The 20,933-nt window shown below is 40.8% G+C and overlaps 1 protein-coding gene across 10 annotated transcripts in view; it reads right to left on the reverse strand.

Annotated features, from left to right (window-relative positions):
* Positions 1 to 20,933, reverse strand: part of map7d1a (MAP7 domain containing 1a) — a 48,976-nt gene that overhangs the window by 14,627 nt on the left and 13,416 nt on the right. For 3 of the 10 annotated variants that reach the window (XM_039807079.1, XM_039807075.1, XM_039807074.1), the window contains exons 1-7: positions 17,987 to 18,089; positions 12,391 to 12,597; positions 8,496 to 8,564; positions 7,712 to 7,732; positions 4,287 to 4,450; positions 3,700 to 3,811; positions 856 to 960 (exon numbers count right to left, since the gene is read on the reverse strand). In XM_039807079.1, coding sequence (XP_039663013.1) covers positions 856 to 960; positions 3,700 to 3,811; positions 4,287 to 4,450; positions 7,712 to 7,732; positions 8,496 to 8,564; positions 12,391 to 12,597; positions 17,987 to 18,074 — 766 coding nt within the window. In that variant the 5' untranslated portion in view covers positions 18,075 to 18,089. Of the gene's footprint in view, positions 1 to 855; positions 961 to 3,699; positions 3,812 to 4,286; positions 4,451 to 7,711; positions 7,733 to 8,495; positions 8,565 to 12,390; positions 12,598 to 17,986; positions 18,090 to 20,933 lie in introns of those variants that run through there. The other 7 variants (XM_039807084.1, XM_039807076.1, XM_039807078.1 and 4 more) reach the window with 6 other exon arrangements.

The following is a 20,933-nucleotide window of genomic DNA, read 5'->3' on the forward strand; positions in this document are numbered from 1 at the left end:
GAGACTTTATTTGGGGGAGAAACACTCTGGCATTAAAGTGTAGGACGAGGGAGATGTTGCAGTGAATGTTCACAGACAGGGTGTGTAATTGTGATTGGGTAGAGAAGAGAGCGACAAGAGGGACAGAGTACTTGCCTATCTATTTTCTCCCTAGCAGCACAGAGGATTAGTACCTGCTCCGGGGAGTTTTCAGAATACATTATCTCCTGAAAAATGCTGACTCACTCACTCACTAACTTTACTTTTTTCAAGCCCTGAAGTTTCTCCTTCTTTGCAGGAGTACACCGTGACCTGGTTAAATTTAGACCTACAAAGAAGAGCTGCACTCACCCGAAGAACGAAGTAAGGTTAAAGTTGATTCAAAGAAATATTTGTCATTCATAAACATCACCAACCTCCATATCATCAATCAATAAAGCAATCAAGACATTGAAAAAAAAAGAGACATCCCTTAACCAGTATGTTGAAAATGAGCACAAAGGATCCATTTGACTGTGCAAAGACATGAAATGACCATTACCACCCAATGAACCAACCAAAGGATAGTAAAAAAAAAATAAAAAATAACAACAAAACTATATATGAACACTGTACATAACCCATATTAAAATATGAGCATGCAGAACAAAACCAAAACCCAAATTCGGGAGAGTAACAAAAAAAGAACCCAGTGGTTTTGGAAGATGGAAATGGATCAGCTGTCAACCACCAAGCACAAGACAGGGACTGAAATCAGAAAGGGGAAGAACTGAAAAAAATAGACAATGATGGACGGGTTCGGAGGTGTTGTCGGTGGCAGAGTGATGGACACAGTTACACGGGAGGGGGGTGGGGGCATTCCAGATGTTGCCTTACTTCTGCTGGGGGAGTTCCAGAGCGTGGCGGAGGACTTGGACAGTCGCTTGTTTATAACAGAGTCCACGTGTTTGGGCAGGTTGACCGTTGACACAGAGCATCTGCCTAAGAAGCCAAGAGAGCGCCATACAGATGTTCACACATAGTTGAGAGGAAGAGGGCGAACGTCTGTGGCGTCATGTGTTGCGCTCCAATGATGCCTCTACAAACATACACCCACACGCTGTAACGGGAACTACAGTACCATACTTTTAATGTGAGCAACCCTCTTTACAGTGTGCTGACCGTGTATATATAACATCCACTGCTTTACAGTAAATACACACGCACAGTACACCATATCTTCACTTCAGATTGCCTTTAGGTGTGTAGGCAGGCATCTCTGGCAAAAAAAAAAATGTTTGCTGTTGCTGAATGTCTCAAAAGGCTACAGTTGTGAGCGGACCAAACTACATTCCATTCAACTCCATTGAGGTGAGAAAATCACTTTTCTTTTTTGTAATTTGAGTGAAATGACAATTAAAGATTCTTCTCAAAATTCCATGTAAAATGTTAACAGAAGTTTATGCCTACTTCATAGCAACAACAATTCCAAAACACTAAGGAGTAGCCTTTTTATGTCCAAATTTTAAAAGCTACCAACACAAGCAACGAACAAGAAAAGACACCTCTAAATAACCTTAGCAACAAGGGCTGGGTACCAAACTTCATTACTTTTTAAGACACCGACTGAATTGCCTCCATAATATTGAGTATTGAAAAATGCCTCGTCATTCAATACCAAATTGAAATACCTAAGGAGTAAATCTCATCAGTGTCAGTGAGCCAATAAGCACGCAGCATGCTTCTACTAAGATCTAATAATGCTGGTGATTGGCTGTCTACACGCCGTAGAGGCATGCAGGAAAAACTCTACTTTATGCACAGAGACAGAGCTCACGTGTTTTTGTTGTTATATTTTGAGAGGCTTGACTGCAGTGTGCGTCACATAGGTGTAAAGGAGCTGCAAAATAAAGATTTGTACCATAATGTTGTAATTTCTTTTTGTTAAAATGGATTTTATAAAAATTGGTATCAAAAAACGTTCAGGAACCTGTATCGAATTCATGGTATCAGTACCGGTACACTGCCAACGTGTTTTGACAATACCCAGCCCTATAATAACAACCAAACAAGTGATGGAAAAGAGGCTGCTGGGAAACATGTACTAAAAGGTTGATGATGTGAACTGGCACTTCAGAAAAGGGCAAAACATTGAATCCTTGAGACCGTCCATGTGTAATACTTGCATCTATCCCAATTCTATATCCCTATAATACACTGCAATCAAATGAACACTCTGCTCTTTTCCCAAATGACGTCAGGCATGATTCAGAGAGCACTACGGTAATGGAGGTACAGTATTGAAGCGTTCTAAAGTTTCCATTTAAATACACAATGAGACAGTGTGCTCTTTGGGATTGTTTTACTAAATAACATCCTGCAGTCTCAGCCATTCCACTGCAGCCTGTTTAGGCTTGTTTACTTCCGTCATCTGTCAGACGGCAGGCTGCTGAGGGAGGCAGGATGGGAGAGTGTCAATAATTCCCCTGGCATATGGCAGAGGCGATTACATGACATAAGATATAACTTGGGATACTAAAGATTTAGAGCTTCAAGTCGGTAGGATGACAGAAAGGAACATCCATTGAGCTGCACTGCTAAAACATAATTTCTACAGGATTACCTAGCCTCTGCAGTCACTGCATTATTAGACAACATATTCAATGTTCTGCTAGTCAATAGAACCCTGCCCACTGAAAAGCAGCCGAATACATTTTGACTTTGTGTGATCAATACAGTCTGGTCGTGATTAAGGGCTAATGACCCTGAAGTAATGTTTAAGAGGCAACCAGCCTGTTAGGACAGAGCTGTTGTGGCCAACACATCAGAGGAAATAGTGTGTCTGGGTGGAGGAGTGTGACAGATGCAGCAAAGGCACATCAGATTCAAATATAACAAAACCTCCAGTGCTGTCCAGATCTGACCGACTGTGCACCTGCCAGCCCCAGAAGAGAGCATAAAAAACAGTACACCTAACTAAGCCATCTTCTTTGCTGTTGGGTTTAAAAAAAAAAGAGAAAACAATTCATTTTGATATAATTCACCTGAACAAGGTGATAATGTAATCATTTCTTGATGCTATGCTTTAGACATACCTAAAAATTGTACAGTTGTGAAAAAAGAATTTGAAAAAAATAATGTGAGAATAGTCTACTTTTCTCAGTTTTCTATGGTTGTAAATGAAAGATTGCGGGCTTGTGGTCTGTTGGATGAACAACATAAGTAATTTGAAGACATCGCCTTGAGCTTTGGGAAATTGAGAGAAAAGTTTTGTGACTTTAAAAAAAAAACATTTTAAAGACTAAATGATTAATTGAAATAAGAGTTATCTTTAAAAGATAAATTAGTGGTGATGTCAGGTCTGTTTTTGATTTCATAGGCAAGTCTATTAAAATAATTATATAGATAGATTTGTATAAATAAATAAAAAGATATAGGTTATATTATCATAAATAAGGATCTTCAGTGAAAACAGTGAGCTGCAGAGTGATGCTAAAATAATCTTCCTTTAATGGCAAAAGAGGTTAATGGCACTAAAACTCAAGAGCCAATAATGATGAAAAAAACCTCAACAGAGAGAATCTATAGCCAGTCAAAGTCTTACGTTGCACTGATTCCAGATAGCTTCCAAGCACTGCCTCATATTAGTTATATGAGTCCGTTATTCTTTAGTGATTCAAGTAAGTCCGTCTGTTATTATTTTAGGAGGATGTGCATCCAGATTAGAATCAGTGTACTTACCTTCTTTCTGGCTGGAGTTCTGGCTTAGTGCACCAGCCCAGGACCATCTTTGTTGGCGGATTTCTGCCCACGTCTTCTTGGTTGACCTGTGAATGGCTGCCTCATAGCGCTCCTGGAAAGGATAAACAGATATCAGTTATTTGAATGTCTAATGCATCAAAGGCAATATGCAGAACTGGGTGCGTCCTTCAGCTGTAAAGCTTGGATTCAAGCACCTAGCCTGGCTTAGGGGTCCTAAATCCCCACATCTGCAGCTGACACTGTTCATTCCAGTGAGGGAAGTCATAAAATGTCACTACCTGCATATCAGTGCAGTATGAAAGAAAAACATATTGAATAGATTTTTTTTGTCTTTTTTAAGATTCTTTTTGGGCATTTTAGGCTTTTATTATACAGGACAGCTGAAGATGTGAAAGGGGAGAGAGAGACGGGGAATGACATGCAGCAAAGGGCCGCAGGTCGGAATCAATACCGCGGCCGCTACGTCACGGACTGAGCCTTAGTACATGTAGGGCATGCTTAACAAGGTGAGCTATCCAGGCTCATGGATTATTTTCAACATAGTTATTGTTCTCGCCCAAACTTACTTTATTCTTCTCCAGTTTCTGTTTCTGTCTCTCCTCCAGAGCGGCTCGCCGTTTTTCCGCTTTGGTCCGCTGTTGCTCGAGCTTCCTGCGGCGCTCCTCCAGCTGCTGCTCCCTCAGCTGTCGTGCCTTCTCCTCCTTCTCCAGCCACTGGGTCTTTTTAGCAGCTAAGATGGGGCAGAAAACGTGGTCAACCGAGTAAGGCTTTACTTAAAAAGAGCGCTGGACAGAGGAGCTCTCTCTCTCTTCCCTGTCCTTTCAGAACGCTGTAGGTATATCATTACGCATTCCCTTTGAAAGGTCTGTATCAGTTTGGACTTAAAAGAGTAGTGTGATATCTGTTGAAAGCATATTTTGATACGTTGGAGGTTTTCAAGAACAATCCAGTTTCAAGCTTTCAGAAAATATCCAAAAAGTAAAGTCTGTGATGTTTACTTCTCATCTCAATCTGTCTTTGAAAAAAATATGTTGCCCTTCACCTCAATCCCACTTTGTGTTTGGAAAATAAATTCAATTACATGACTTTTCCACAGAATACTGCATAAAGCGGAGTTAGACAGCTACAGTACTTCTGAAGTGACACTTTTATGCCACACTAATCGCATCAAGCCTCCACGTCAGCTTCAATAAACCACACGCTTTGATATGGAAATCGCCTTGTTGTCCCTGAGCCATTCAAAGAGAGCGTAAAGAAGCCTTTTGCAGCTGCCTCTCTGTGTACACAACTCACCATATTTCTTTAAACTACAAAGTAAAACCTCCATGAAGAATCAGCCCCTGCAAAGAGGCGAGGCTGAGCTCTCTAAAGCACTTGATGCAACAAAAGCAACTGGTTGTGGATTTCAGATTATGGCGACGGCTCATTGCAGAGATGCCTGAGGCTAGAGGGGTTAAAATTTATTGGGAGGCACACAGTTCGGCTTTTATCTGAGAAGGGAACAAAAAGCTGAGTTATACCGAGGCACTGCTTGCCAGTACCTTGCGGCAAAGAAAATATCTGCTGCAATGCGTATCTCAGCTCATCGCAGCAACCTTCCAGTGATACAAATATTTAGAGATGGTACTGCAAGTCAAGTGCAGTGGAAACTGCTTCATTATTCACTTCTTGTGCTGTGATGAGAACAAAGGGAGGAGGAAACGGCTTCAACCTGGCAATTTAAAGGCTTGCTGAGATAGATGACTGTTGTTGATATATTCCAACACTTCCTCTCTTCTCACATGGGAAACTTTAGAGTCATATACATAATGTAAAAAGACAGCACCCACTCTTCACTCTAAGCAACTCAAGTTTGCAACATTCACTCATTGAATATTTGAATTTGACTTATTAAACTAAAAGCGTTTGGTAATGGTTTTCCAGACTACAGGTGCTGGTTGCAGGAAGGACAATGAGCTGGAAGTTGGCTGGGGTTTGGGGGGCTTTAGATAATTAGTCTAAATGATTTCAGCTCATGATTTACACAATTCCCTCAGAGCGCCATTCATCATCTGTGATGCATCTATACCAGGGCGTTTAGTCCTAAACAGAGCTCCAATTCTGAATATCTTACGCTGACATTGCTTTAAAATGCATTATTCAACTCTTTCCTGACAGTGATTAGCACTGACAAGACTAGCACTATAGCACTATTATAGTAAGACCATTAAATAATTATAAGCAGAGTGCTGCTCTAACCCTGGAACATAAAGTATTTATACCATCCCACCAAAGACAGACAAGGCAGGAGATTAGCTTCTGCCACAGCCAATTCCATGATGCAAGTCCTCCAAGGCTTCATTTAAATGTAACAAGGAACAAATAAGATACAGGCTAGGATGTTCTTATTGTGCCCCTTTTACTACTAAACTAGTCATACTACTGGGGATGGTTGATTAGCCAAGTCATTCTTGGTCAGGATCTCTTTTAGGCCGATATTGTAAACACAGGCTTTGGCAGGATCCCATCTTATATCCAGTTCTGACTGAGAGTATTAGATCAGTCCCCCATCTGGCATGGCCCGGGGATCACCCAATTAGACTGATCCACACGCTATGAAGTGTGCCAAACTCATCTTACTGCTATCGAACAAACAGTTGGATTAGACAACACGGCATTACTGAATGTACGAGTATGATAGTTCAAAGGAATCTGTGTCATGTGAGCATATACATGATGTTTATGCTTAAGTTACTAAAATATTTATGTAGCTTTGAGAATCCTAAATAAAACTGAGGCCAAGATAGCGAGACCAAGGTTTTTACTAATTTCCTTAACTCTAAAGGTAATAAAGAACTGAGACTGTAGGATTATCTTTTGAATAAACATTTCTGTCTATTACTAAGTAGTACCATGCTGACAACACACCCTGTGAGACTACCATAGCTAAAAAAGAAAAGAGAATAACTGAGCAAAAGTTGTAAAAAAAATAATATATATCACTATTCCGTTCTGTATCTAAACAAGTAATTAACACATGTTTCTATTTCAGAACATTTTAAAGTGTGTGATTTTGAGTTTGGAAATATAAAGTTGTTTAGATGGAAATTTGCAGCCAAGATAAATCTGGCTGCAAGTGTCTCTAAAACCTCCAATTTCTTCAGTAAGATGGTAATCATAGTAGGTTTGCGGCATGTGGTTCAAACGTGTCATCTTTAAATACAAAATCCAAGGAGTTCTGCGGTGTCTGCAGATGGAACGTGTGGATGAACAAAGTTCAAACTCAGGGCACGCTTCGTCTTCCTTTATGTGAACTGAGATTAAAACCCTATTGCTTCACAATCAATAATACCATTTTTATTTACTGATACATGATTTGTTATTGATCAATCTATGCCTACATGATTTTTGTGAAAGACACATTGATGATGTCCAGAGACAGAAAAGGTTGCAATTAGTTGAAATTTCTATGATAAAGAAAAAATAAAACCATGATTTTAAAACAAGGAAAACCACGGGGATTAAATGAATGAAAAACGCTGTAGAGCTGGGCAATACGACCAAAACTCAATATTGTAACTCTTTTCATGTAGTCTTTACCTTTATAATGATAAAATATTTGTTTTTAATATTTTTCCTTCCATAAGGGCTCTCTGATAACGACAAGTCTGCCATATCTCTTCTAAAAACTCAAGCACAACTACTAAAGCATTAGCATTGATGCTTATATAGTTATAGAATAAGAGATGGAATGAAGTAGAGAGGGGGCCAAATCATGTAACTTGTGTTTTTTTATGGGATGATTCTTGGAGGCAAATGGGAAGAGCTTTAACTAATATCAACATTAGCAAGGTTAGTTTATGATTACTAATGTCTGTATATTGGTACGTTTTTGGTTTATTGCCCAACTCTAGTTAAAGCTACTGGACTCCATTAAATTGAGACATCCAAATGAGAGAATGATTGAAATAGGTTACCACCACCACCACATACACATAGGTGAGTGGCTTACCTTGTAACATGCTGAGCTCTTCTGCAGGAGGGAAGGAGTGAGAGAGAAGACAGAGGCAACTGTCAGTCATGCAAAGCAGTGCACGACCAGCGTGTAAGCCAGGTGACAAAGTGACAGCCGTGTGTTAAACAGAAAATAAGGACTCGGGCCAGGAGATGCAATATCAACTGACACAAAATAAGTACTGCCATGTCAATTGTTATGACACCCAAGTGAAAGGCACCGAGGACATTTTGCCCCAATTGATCAAACTACATTAAGTCAAGTTTGAATAAAATGTAAAAGGTGTCCGTGCTTTGATGACACAGTACTGTTGCAAACCGATTTTAAATAACAGCAAGTCAAGATATATTCATAACACTGCAAAAAGTTGCAAAATTACCAAAAATATTTTTTTGTCAGTGTGATGAATATCTTTATCTCATTCAAATTGTATTAACATACATTTTAGTGCAGAGGTGAGCCCAAGGGCTAATGTGTCAAACAAACATACAATAAGCAAACATTTTGACAGCTCATTTCAGCATGCATGTAGAAAATGAAAGCTGGCTCGTCTTTGGTAAAATGGTGGCTCGGCTTTTGCTGATTTTAGTCACTTTGGTGCAGAAGCCCAAACTACCCTTTTATCCTCTCTGTGCTACATGTGCATGCCATGTGCAGCCTGGAGCCATCCCAGCAGCAACACAACTGCAAATGTAAAACAACAACCTCTTTCCCCCCAACACTAGGGGGAGCTCTCTTCCTATGTAATGGGCTTGTCCTCTCACACCTTGTTTCCACTTACCAATATATTTGGCCTTTTCCTCTCTGCGCTCCTTGGCAAGCTTCTGCCTCTCCTCGGCCTTCATGATGTCTGGGATAATAAGGGAGAAAGGAGGAAAATAGGGAGAGGATGTGTAAATGAGAGGTGCCATATTGTAAACTTATATCAAGTCCAATCCATTCAGACCCATCAGATCTCACTCACACAGCATTTATTTAAGAAAGTTAATAAATCTTGATATTTCTTTAGGTTTCCTTGCAGGTCAAAACAAACAATATCATGGAATCTGCAACACAACCTGAGAGAAATTTAACATCTCAGACTTTTTGGCAATTAAAGCTTGTTAGTCATCCTAACCTTAATTGGAATCATTCCTTAAGGACGGCTTGTGTTATGCAGAAATAATTCAGTAAATTTCCACAGCACTACATACATACACAATAATGTTTTGTGGCATTGACCATAGCAGTTGACTTCCCAAACTCCCTCATCCAAAAACTGACCTGAGGCAACAATGATGCACCTGCCCTCTGATAAACATAAATATATGAGTACATATTTTGTTCGCTGCTGCAAAGTCATCATGACAGAGGCTTTTAACTTTTAAATATCACCACAAGGAAATGCACGCCACAAGACAGTGACAGGAAACTGGCAAGGTCAACATTTCACTTCTGATGCTCAACAAAAGCTGAAGCTGATGTGTGCTATATTTTCTGGATCAAGAAAAAAATCTCCATGGAAGCAAATCTTCTCCAAATAAAAGCTGCAGCATGCGGCAGGCTCGGTAAATCTGCTATGTGGATGTGGGTGTATGTTTGACTTTGATATGTTATGACTACATGGGGCACTTACATATATATCTTCTCTCTGTGACATGGCTGATGTGTGCTCACACATACCATTCCTTCCTGCCATTTTAAGAATTCAAACTGCATCCTTTCGTGATGGAAGCTGGTTCTAAAATATTGTCATTGTGACTTTCCAAAGGCACGTTTTAGTTGTTTTTTTTTAAGATTATTTTTTGTGCATTTTAGGCCTTTAATTTTACAGCACAGCTGAAGACATGAAAGGGGAGAGAGGGGGAACGACATGCAGCAAAGGGCCACAGATCGGAGTCGAACTCACGGCCGCTGTGTCAAGGAGTGAACCTCCATATATATATCGGCGTGTGCTCTACCAGGTGAGCTACCCAGGCGGCAGGCATGCTTTTTATATATGGTATTACTAGAGCTAAACCAATTATTTGATAAATGTAAAAAAAAAAAATTATCTGCAACGATTTTGATAATCAATTAATTCAATTCATCCATAATTGGTTACAGCAATTCAATAGTAACATTCTAGGCTAGACCAAATCAATACATTAATAAAAAAAAACAATGGGATACATTGATAATGAATCTAATCTTCAGTTGCAGCCCTACTTACAACACAAAGATTACAGCAAATTAAGTCATATTTTCTCATTACTGAGTAATAATTTATTTCATAACACAAAATTGCAGCTGGACAATAATAATCCTGAAATTCTGACTGCAATCCTGCAGCGTGTCACGTCAGTTTCCCCATATACGTATATCTTGTAACCTATTATAACTTATTTCTGCAGCCCACAAAAATAAATGAGCTTAAAATGTGCACTGATCAAAATAGCTACCATGTGAAACCATATGTTCTATGTAGTAGGGCTGGGTTTAAAAAACAAAATTTGTTTTCTGATTCAAAACTTTCTTCATTTGAATGATCCATTATCAAATCATAAAATCCTCGGATTGATCTTTTAAGAGGCTCCGTTTTAAAGCTAGAGTGAAGATATTGGGTATCATATGAAACTACGCGATCTAAGGAATCCATGTCACGCTAAATAATGCTCCAATAATTCTCCAGAGAAAAAAACTGCCATGGCCATTTTCACAGATGTATGGCTTTAGGTCTCTTTCTCTGCATCACACCCTCTGCGCTAAAGAAAGCACTTTCACAATGTGTTCTGTCTCTTTGTAACTGCTTTGGGGTCAGTTCTTAACAACAACATTATTTGTATTAATGCACCGGGTTAGAGGGTTCCTTGTACAATTTACAGCATTAGTTCTCTGAGTAACTCTTTCATAGCCAAGCAAAATTTGTATTGTAACTGAAATATCGAATCGATATAGACTCTAATCAAATCGAATCAGGACCTTGTGTATAGGAATCAAATCGATTCTGGAAATCATCGGCCCTAAGTTGTTTTGTAGCGTACTACCACTAATAACTCATCCACCACTGGGAAACACTGGCACAGGCTGCAGATCTTTCTTGAGTCTGATCATCCCTCTCGACCTTCACAGACAGATGTTCAACATCAAACACAAAGGAACTTATCCTTCAGCAATGTCTAATAAGAGGAGGCATGAATCACAAACACGAAAACAATCTGCCATGCAGCCTCCCCTAAGAACAGCCTCTGACCTACTTTGATATTTATAGGACTATGGCCCATGTGCACGGTGCCGGTCGGTGTGATGTGCTCCTGTTTGCAACTTACCACCATGTTAATCATAACGTCACATGGGCAAAGCTTTGGAGACCGACTGGCCCAGAAAATACTGCGAGGTGCTGTGTTTTGGGCTCCAGACTGTGCACACACTCAGAATGTCAGCTCTGTGTTATTCTGTTCGCCTCTAAATTGGAGTACAAAAGGAGCAGTGCAGGGTATACTGCACAGTGTGACATGCAACCCTCATTGTGCGAATTCAACAGACACCTAAGAAACAACAAATAGGGTGTTTACAGATAGATTTCTTTCAATTTTTGCTAAGGCAAAAAATCTGACTCAACACACTCAATCAGTGTGACAAAATACAACTGGAGCAGACCATTATCAGAAGCAGCAGCTCCCAACTGAACTAAAAGCCTCACCATTTCATTTTACTAATTAAAGGGGCCACCGAGCGCTTTTCATCTTTATACCCCTCTGGGTGGTGCAAAACCTCACAAGTAATGAGCTTTACAGAACCAGCGGAAAAGGAACTTGGAAGGACAAAAGGGAAGTGTGGCTCATTTTTGGAATCAGCAGACTAAGGACTAAAATGCATCTTTCTCTAAAATAGACCAGACTTGGCAAATAAACACAGAATATCATAAAAGTCTTGATATAACGGACATGGCTAAGATCATAACGAAATATCCAAACTGGAAGTATTGTTATAGTTTTGGGAGCAGTTTGAGGCTTTTGGGGTTATCCCCATCACCTCGCGCTAAGGCAATAAAGACCACGACCACAGTGAATGGATTAATGGATAAAGAATAAAGGGGAGAGAGAAAAGAGGCTTACACTCCAAAAACCATCAAACATGTTCCTTAAAGTTTGCATGTGCTGTTAACCAGTGGCTGCAATGACTTCAAGTGGTGGCATTGTGGAAGTGGCTATGGCGCAACTGCCAGGTCAAAGTAAATGCCCTCTTGGCATCGCTCACTGATATGGAATTCCTATTCCGGTTCCCTTTGCCCATTTTTCATTATGGATCAGTGCATGGCAGTGATCGGCATTAGCCATCCACTTACCAAGAAAGTTCATTTGTCCATACTTTACTGCGATTCTTTTTCATTACCAATTTAATTCTGCCCAAAATCTTTGAGCCCAAAACTAAGCTGTCCTCACATAGCAGCTTCTGTTCCATGCTTGTTCCAACAACTGCAGCAGCTCTATTGGATTTAGTACCACATCTGAAAGCATGTGGTCACTATTGCTCAGATATTGAAGCATTACCTTGCCTCAACAGAGCTGACCGAACTCCACAAGATTGCAGGTGTAAATTATAAGAGCACTGCGTCATGTCTGGGCAAATTTAGCTTCCACTGTAAGTTTAACCTTTAAGCAATGGAACTCTGTACGAGTAACATGAGTACTTTATAGGAGAAGTGTCTAAATTACCTTTACCACTTTTCAACCTGGGGACAGGTGATGCAGGTGAGCCAGGTGATCGAGGGATGATGTCAGATTTTGTAGGGGTAGTCAATCTACGGTCCGTTTCTTTCTTAGCTGGAGACTCCATTCTCTCGGTGGGGTCTGTCTTCGGGGGGCTACTCTCCCCCTCCGGGTCAGGCCTCGTAGGGTTTTGGTTCACAGCTGATTGGGGAGCTGGTCGAAGAAAAAGACACAGTAAAACAACAAGTGAGTGAAGTAAGGTAGGGCAAGTACAGAGATGGAACTCAACCAGTTGGTCTTCATTCCTTTCACTACTGGGCCTAAGAAGTAGTTTAGTGTGGATGATGTTTACAAAAGTCCTCAAGAGCTGCATGTATCAAGTGTGAGGGGTGGAGTCCATGTTTTGTTTTTGTTTTTTACTGGGGGGGAGGGGGGGATTGTTCAATTTGATAACTCATATATCAACACTGTAACAAGATAATAAAGAAAAAAGAACACCTCCAACAAAACAATCTAAGCTCCTCTGTTTCTCTACAATGTTTCTTTCAGTTGTTCAGCAACATTTTCTGCTGCAGAGATTACATCATTTGCTCAGAAGCACAAGATAATAGGTCTTAAGTCTGCTCCTCGGACTCGATGCCTAATACCATTTTCGACTCAGCCCAACTGATTCATCAACAGAACAGCCTGAGCAAACAGCCAGACTACCTGGTAGAACAAAAACACAGTAATTGCTTTTTGGCATCCTGATAATTCTATTGAGGTGAAATGAATTGCTTAGGAAAAACAGAATAAGAGTGATCATCTTCCAAGAAGTAGTCAAACTTCTTTTTGATAAAAACTAGTCGATAATAGTCAAGCCCATGAGTCATCTGTACTCTGAGATTTTAAAGGTTTTTTGATAAAAGAATAGCTGGGCCGATTTTTTTGGGACAGCAGCTTTACTCACAGCACGATGACTCACATTTGGCATGCTGCTGAACTTGAATCTCCTACTCAAACATTAGTTTGCCCAGGCTTTGACAGCCAAACAAAGACCCTCATGGAAGGGACTCTTGGCTTTGTCCACTCAGCACTGTACCCCTGCGCTCCGTGTTGAACCATGTTGGAGCACAGTTCCTTCTGCATAGTCTCTGAAGGTAAACACTGGGGCAACATGCTGTAAATTATTCAGACTTTGGCTAAAAACAACACAGACAGTAGGGGGCTGTCACACTGGCACAGCAAATGCCCTGAAGATTTACTCTACAAATGCTGCGCTATTCAACAGTTTGCATAGAAGAGCACCAATGAGTCCAATGCCGTGCGACTTAAAAGAGAAATGATTATAGCTTTCTATAGAGTATGCGACTGTACAGTGTGCCTCTTAAGCCATAAACATCTCCTTCGAAAACAAGCTGTAAAACGTTTTTTTCTTTTTTCAAACATACTGCTCCTTTGTGTGTAAAACTCTGATTATTATTAAACCTAAGAGGCACAAAGCTGGACAAAGGTCTGCATGAATAGCTGAGGCCAAATAACTTCTCACTTCTGCAACAACCATGCTTAGTAGCATTCAGTGAGATATCAGGCCTCATGGCAAAGATCGTCTGTGCTCAGCTCGGCACACGGAAAAGCCATGTCATCAGCCTTGGAAATGGAGGCAGTAACTGATGACCCTGAGTTGGATGAAGTCCGATGACCAGAGAGAACGGCAGTATGAGTCTATGAACGAGTTCAGCTGGGATATAAGACATTGCGTTTCCCCTTGCCTAAGCATGCCACTATTAAACAAGCATTCTTTGGGCAGTGATGTGCTCGGACATAGAGGGGCCATTGTTGTGGTCTCTTCATAGCAACGGGACGGCGGCCAAAACACTGCAATGACAGTGGAAGGGGAGAGGAAGGAGGGGGAATGGTAGTAAAATAAAATGAAAGTAGAAGAGGTGCAATTTTATAACAAAATGCAACTTTGTGGGGAAAAAGCAGGAGCCAAACCGTGTATTCAGGGATTAAATATTAAATTTAAATAATTTACTATAGAAAAAAAAATAAATCCAATGCCATATAACAAAACACAGCACCCACGGCTTGAGACCAACTTTATTCAAACCTGACTAAATCTAGTTGAACTGCCAGCTCTTGGCTTTCCTTCCCCATTCAAACATGTTACTGTATTGAGGCTAAATCCTGTTAATAAATATGTGATCTAATATCTGCATTTATCAACCACATCCCTACAACATTTTGATGCTACAGGTGTACCATTGCGACTGCTCATTTGATGAATCATACAACCCTTGTCTCTGAATTTATCATCTTACAGATGCCACCCCCTCCCTAAGGGTAGATATGACAACTAGGCTACCAAAGGTGATTGGAGCAAGTGCAGTTCTGACAGACCGGTATCGTGTTGTAGGTTGCCTCACATCCTGTGAAAGTTCCTCATACACCTGAGAACCGGAGCCACAAAGAATTGGCTGGCTGACAGCAACGTTGGCCGCTGGTCAGACAATCACTGTGATCTGTACTGTCAATGATGTTGGTGGCACTGACAATGAATACTAATGAAACCTGAAGCTCTCTGGAGGAAAATGGGATGGGAGCTGAGGGAGAGGATTGCTGCTGCGTAGCAAGGGACTGAAACAAGGGCTGACTGATGCAGCACTCTGGCTGTCAGAACTGGAGAACAGAGTGCACGATAGAAGACAGAAAGTTAATGGGGGAAAGAATCGTAGAATGTAAGACAGGGGTTTCAACTATTGTTGCGACTATTTTCATTATTGAATAATCTGCTGAAGGTTTATTTGATCAGTTCATGGTTTAGTCTTTAAACTGAAAAAGTGTAAAATGACCATTATACGTTAAAACGCCAAAGTGACTTCTTCAAATTGCTTTATAGTATATCCAACATATAGTCCAACACCTAAAGAAATCTAATCTACTACGATATAAAAAGCTGAAAGATTTGGCCGGGTTGGCTCAGTGCGTAGAGCAGGCGCACATATACTGAGAGGTTTATGCGTCGACGCAGAGGTCAAGGGTTTGAATCCGACGATTTCCTACATGTCTTCCCCCTCTCTCTCCCCTTTCTCACCTAGCTGTCCTGTCAAAATTAAAAGGCGGAAAAGCCCAAAAAATAATGTTTAAAAAAAAAATTATCACCTTTTAGATGCTGGAACCTTTGAATATTTGGCATTTTTGCTTGATAAATGACTCAAGTGTTAATTGATTATCAAAAAAGTTGGTGCTTAATTTTCTTTTCAATCAAATAATCAATGACTTAGTACTAATTTTGGAAGTAGTTATAACTGCAGTTCATTTTAAAAAAAGATTCCCAGTGGAGTTTTTGACCACTAATGGCGCTATGGAGGAGTGCTTCTACAGGCGCCAACAAAAGACAGTGAAGAAGACTGGAAAATTAGCATTGTCGTAAACAAAGCACAGTTTGCAATAGACATACGTACATATATAAAAAACTGCTTTGAAAATGTTTTTTGGGAAAAGAAATACATAAAAACACATTTGGCAGGCCTCAAAGATGCAAGTGATGCATTTTGGTGAGGAACACTGAACGTAAACATAACTTTGTTTGTTTACAAGAACGTTGCAACTTTATATAACAGAACAAAGAAGTCCGCTAAGTGTAAAGGCTCCAAATCAGGGACTTTTGCCTGTCCTGGGCTGACATAGTGGTCGGTACAACTGTATTTAAAAATGATCTACACAGTGACCCCTTACAGCAAACAAGATTGGGACATAATCATGCAGGGCATCAAAGAGAATGCTTAAGTAATATTTGCACAGATGTACTGAATGCAATGACAAAATCTGTTCAGCAATCCATGAACTCTGTTCGGCTGTCGTCACAGTCATGAGCCTAATTCTATTACTATATTTATACAACCCATACAACACAGGGGGTCTATCAATGGAACACTTGTGTATCACCTGCTTACCATATTTACTCTCTGGACAACTACAGCCAAAAGCCATTAGACCACCCTCTTGTGACATTATTTACATTATTCATAATCATAAATCAATGCACACCAACGTCCCATGAGACGCTTGAGTCTCCATCAAGCCTGAACATGGAAAAACACTTTGGTGGAGCTTATTGTTGGAAGAAAAGGGGGGGGGGGGGAATCCTCAGGACGAGCATTTGGTCAGCGTTTCAAAAGCTTGATAACATGTGCAGCATGTTGAAGGTTTTGATGTGCACCACCAGGTTGTGGGGCAGCAGTGACTCAGGTAAACAGCTGTGGTTCAGGTAAATGGGCATAATCTCGTACTAATCTTGTGGTAGTAAGTAAATCAATCTCTAGAACACCTAAAAGCAGTGATGTCATCATGGCATGGTTGCTTTGTTTTATTCTCCTATATCTGAATATCAGATAGGTATTCAACAGCTATGAGACCCTAAAGTGGGTTAGAGGTGGTTCAGGAATCTTCAGCATGCTGTGTGTGACCATTGGTTGAACACCACACCGTCCCTTTGCACCACGGCTTAGTTGACCCCATAATGTCTCCCTATGGGGCCTCTCTAGCTGCAGGTGTCAAACAAAGCCTGAGGCACACAGCTGAGCCCATTTACATGCAAAAGTGATACAATGGAATAAGATATCTGTTAAAGTCAGCAGAAACGGTGAAGGAACCCCTGCCGAAGTGGGCGTATGCATGCATGCACGAGCACAGTGTGGGAGCAGAATGGCAGGTTGAGAAGCAGCAGGTAATTTGCACAGATTCAGTGCCATTTCCCAGTTTGAAGCAATTTCAAATGTTGATTTTAGAAAAATGCAGCACAGGCTCTGCGAAGCTCATTGTACTTTCACTCCCAAAGTACAAGCACAAAAGGGATTTAGTACTTTACAGTTTGGCTGATGACATGAGTAAAGAGCCACATTAAAAACTGGGACAACAACTGGTAATTCTACCACACAAAATGTGATTTAGCAGAAATCCAATTTCACAGCATATTATTTTGTTAGAGCAGGTTATAAATACCCACACTGCTGCCCCAGTGCCACTTAAATAGACTTAGTTAGTCACCTCCGAAGCTGACGGCCACCAGAGCATTTCCAGTTTAATTATTTTAATAACAACAGAGGATGAATATTTATGTCCAGGCAATAGGAATTCCATTAAAGACAACACATAAGAAAGCAGAGCCACGAGAGGATAGGTCCTTGGAACAGCATGTGCCCACATTATAACGGAAGCCTTTTTTCTCCACACAGTTATAGGGCTATAGGATCTGTACTAAGCAGTAAGCACAGGGTTCAGACAATATACCACAATGCTATTTTTCAACCTGTTCATCAACGTTACAAGGGGACCTGTGAATCAGGGAAAGAAAAGCTTGTTTCTGCCACAGCACAGCAAAACACATGACTCACTGTATGACAGAATCAGCAAAATATGTCAGCACATTCTTAGGACAGTGTTTGCTCATTAACAGCTAAGGGAGGATACGTTCGGTTGAGACAAGCTGTAAAAAAGCAATATCATTGTGAAACTGCTCGATAAAACCACAGTCAGACATTTCCAGTGCAAAGTAAATACAAAGAAGTAAGCTTTAAAATGATAGTGATCAGTCATAATGAATACATCTACAACTCACAGCTGCTGATTATTCCAAATGCAACCTCCAGAGCACTGCCAATGTCTTGCCAAGATACTGAGCAGAGTAAGAATATAGGGCAAGACATGGAATATTTATCAAGCTAAGAGCTTCACTCTTGAGCGCAACCTTCTCTGTCTCCTGCCAAACAAGAAGAGACTAGAGGGTGAACGCACTCAGACCACCAACAGGGATAAATAAAAGGTATTTAATACAACGATACAGAAACGTTGCATAATCTAAATAAGTCTAATCTTACAAAAAAAAAGAAGCTTGGTAGACAAGGTGGATGTGCAGCACATTGTCATGAAAAATGGAAATGAGGCAAACAAAAGGCGAGGAAGCAGGACTGAGATCCAGAGTGTGAAATCAAAAGACTGGAAAGGGAAAGGGCGGCAACCCGTAAAAAAAAAAAGAGGAACTCGGGAAACACACAGAGAATGGATCTGCATCTCATTTGGGATGGGCCAGGGGACTAATGAACTACCTCATCGCTTACCCCCCCTAACCCGTCGCCCCTTCACCCTGTTGTGTCCCTCCTGCACCGAATAGGGTGATGTAAGAGGGCAAGGGGGCCCAGACACACAGGAAGCGCAGTGTAAACAACAAGCACTGACTTCATGCCAAACCAGGCCCTGCCTGTGTGCGTTTAGAGACCAAAGTTTTCATTAGATGTGCTTACAACTGAGGACTACAATTTTAAAGGGGAAGTGAGATAAACTAAACTAAACTAAATTCTGCACACAAACTGCAGTTGAATACCACCTGGCTTATTTTAACTAGGGCTGCAATTAATGATCATTTGATTGTTGATTATTCTAATGGATTACATTTTAATTAAATCTTTTGGCGTCAAAACATTTTCAACTAAATGTCAATGATATGAAAAAGGAAAAGGCTGGAAATCCTCACATTTGAGAGGCTGGGACCAAATAAGTTTTGGTATTTTGTCTGATTAACAACTTTAACGTTAAACTTTTTATGTTTAAGCGCCAATTAAAATCCTGGATTGATGTGGTTGATTGTCGTGACACAACTGAATCAAACATAGACTGCAACAAGTAACTATTTTTTTATTTTTTCTTCTGTCTACTTATTTACCATACTTAATTAATCAATAATTATTTAGCCTATAAAATGCCAGGAATTTTCCAGAGCTGAATATGGTATTTTCAAACCAGTCAAAGATATCGGAGTAGAAAAAAAAAGGAAAAACCAAGGCACTAAAATTATTAAAAGGCCTTTATTTTACTGGCTATTTCATAATAGAAAATTTAAAACGACATAGGGACGAGCAAACCACGCGTAGCGGCACAGACAGCCTTCTGCAGGGTTGCACACACCCCAAAGAGCACATTCAAACATTTGACTGAACTTCCTGAGCACCCTGGACTTTTTTGTCTTTCAAAGATACCCGAGTCTCTGATATCTGAGTCAGACTGATGAACCCACTCATCAGGCAACAACTGATGTCTGTCTTATGTCAAAAGTGGTTCTGCATACCAACCAACAGAGTTGGACACTAAGACAGACACTTAAAAAGACTGCATTCCTTCACTGCATGCCGATCGGCCAGTGAATACTGATGTCTCTGTCAGTGACTGCACCAGCTTTCATCCCATCACCTGGCCCAGGCTGAGAACAATGCCTTGCATTTAGCTGCTGCTGCTCTCTCCTGCACCGGCGTATGTGCCGAAGCCACCGCGCTGATGAAAGGCTCCGCTTATTTGACCTCGCAGCAGCTCCCTGGGGGACCCTGCATCTGCTGCCGCCACCAACATGCTCCAACATACAAGGGATGAGTAACCTAGACAGTCTGACCAGTGGTGGGGGAAAGTGTGTCAAAAACCGCCAAACTCAAGCCTTTCTCAATGACATCAGAGGATGAGGAGGGATGTCTGGCCGGGCCGCAAAAGCTGCCATTCGTAACTGAAGGCAGTGTATCGGCATGCCAGCCAGTCGCTCCTGGCAACCAGCTCTATGTCTCTTTTGGGGGTTGGGAATTGACAGAGTGATCTAATTCTCAATGGCGGGGTTTTCTGGCCCCCTGTCACCATCAAGGACCAATTTTAATGAATAGGGCTATGTAATATGTATGTATAAGTAAACCATTTAAGTTAAATGTTTTGCAATTTAGTTTGCTCCTCAAAATATGCCTAAATGATCCTTCTCTGCATCCCTGGGATAAATCAGTAGATACAGGTAATTTAACTGGTGACATGTTGAAAGAGCTGTGCCTGTGTGTGTGTCCCTGTCTGAGGTAGCTCACAGAGCCGTTGTTTGTCGTTTTGTTCCAATATGGTTATTTTCATAAACATTACCTAAAGCAAAAATCAGGCCCAGGCAGTAATCTTGTGCCTCTTCAACATACAATTACACCCAACAGTTATCATTAACTGGATTTTTGTCTCCCCACACGAAAACCCAAAACTTTTTTTTTTTCGCTGGCAACAAGGTCCAATCGTGGGTTTCATAATCTCAAGTAACAATGATGATGCCAAATGTTCACTCCCACACTCTCCGCCGCGAGGTTCAAATGCATCAACAAAACCATGAAACTTGAAAAATGACCTTACCATTTCCTAGAAAGCAGAGACAATAATAATTGACGAAAAACGGGTCAAACAATGGCTTCAACATACATGTGATACAACGGCCAGGGAATGTGTAGGGAGATCAAGATGTGCTTACAGTGCAAGGAGCATGTCCTTTAGCTGGTCTAATATTAGCTGATAGGTCTGGTGACTGGAACTCTCAGACGACCAGAGAGAACAGAGCAGCCCGTCTGGGATATTTTCAGACTTGTTGGAGGTGGAAGGAATAACCAACACAGTCCAAATCAAGACTTCCCTCCCCTTGTCCTTCCTCTAGTGTCCCAGGGAGAAGGGCAGTACAGCTGACTGATAATACATTTAAGGCCAAAACACTGCATCATCGGCCTTCTTCC

Source organism: Perca fluviatilis, chromosome 7 (assembly GCF_010015445.1).
Source record: "Perca fluviatilis chromosome 7, GENO_Pfluv_1.0, whole genome shotgun sequence".
Taxonomy (NCBI): Eukaryota; Metazoa; Chordata; class Actinopteri; order Perciformes; family Percidae; genus Perca; species Perca fluviatilis.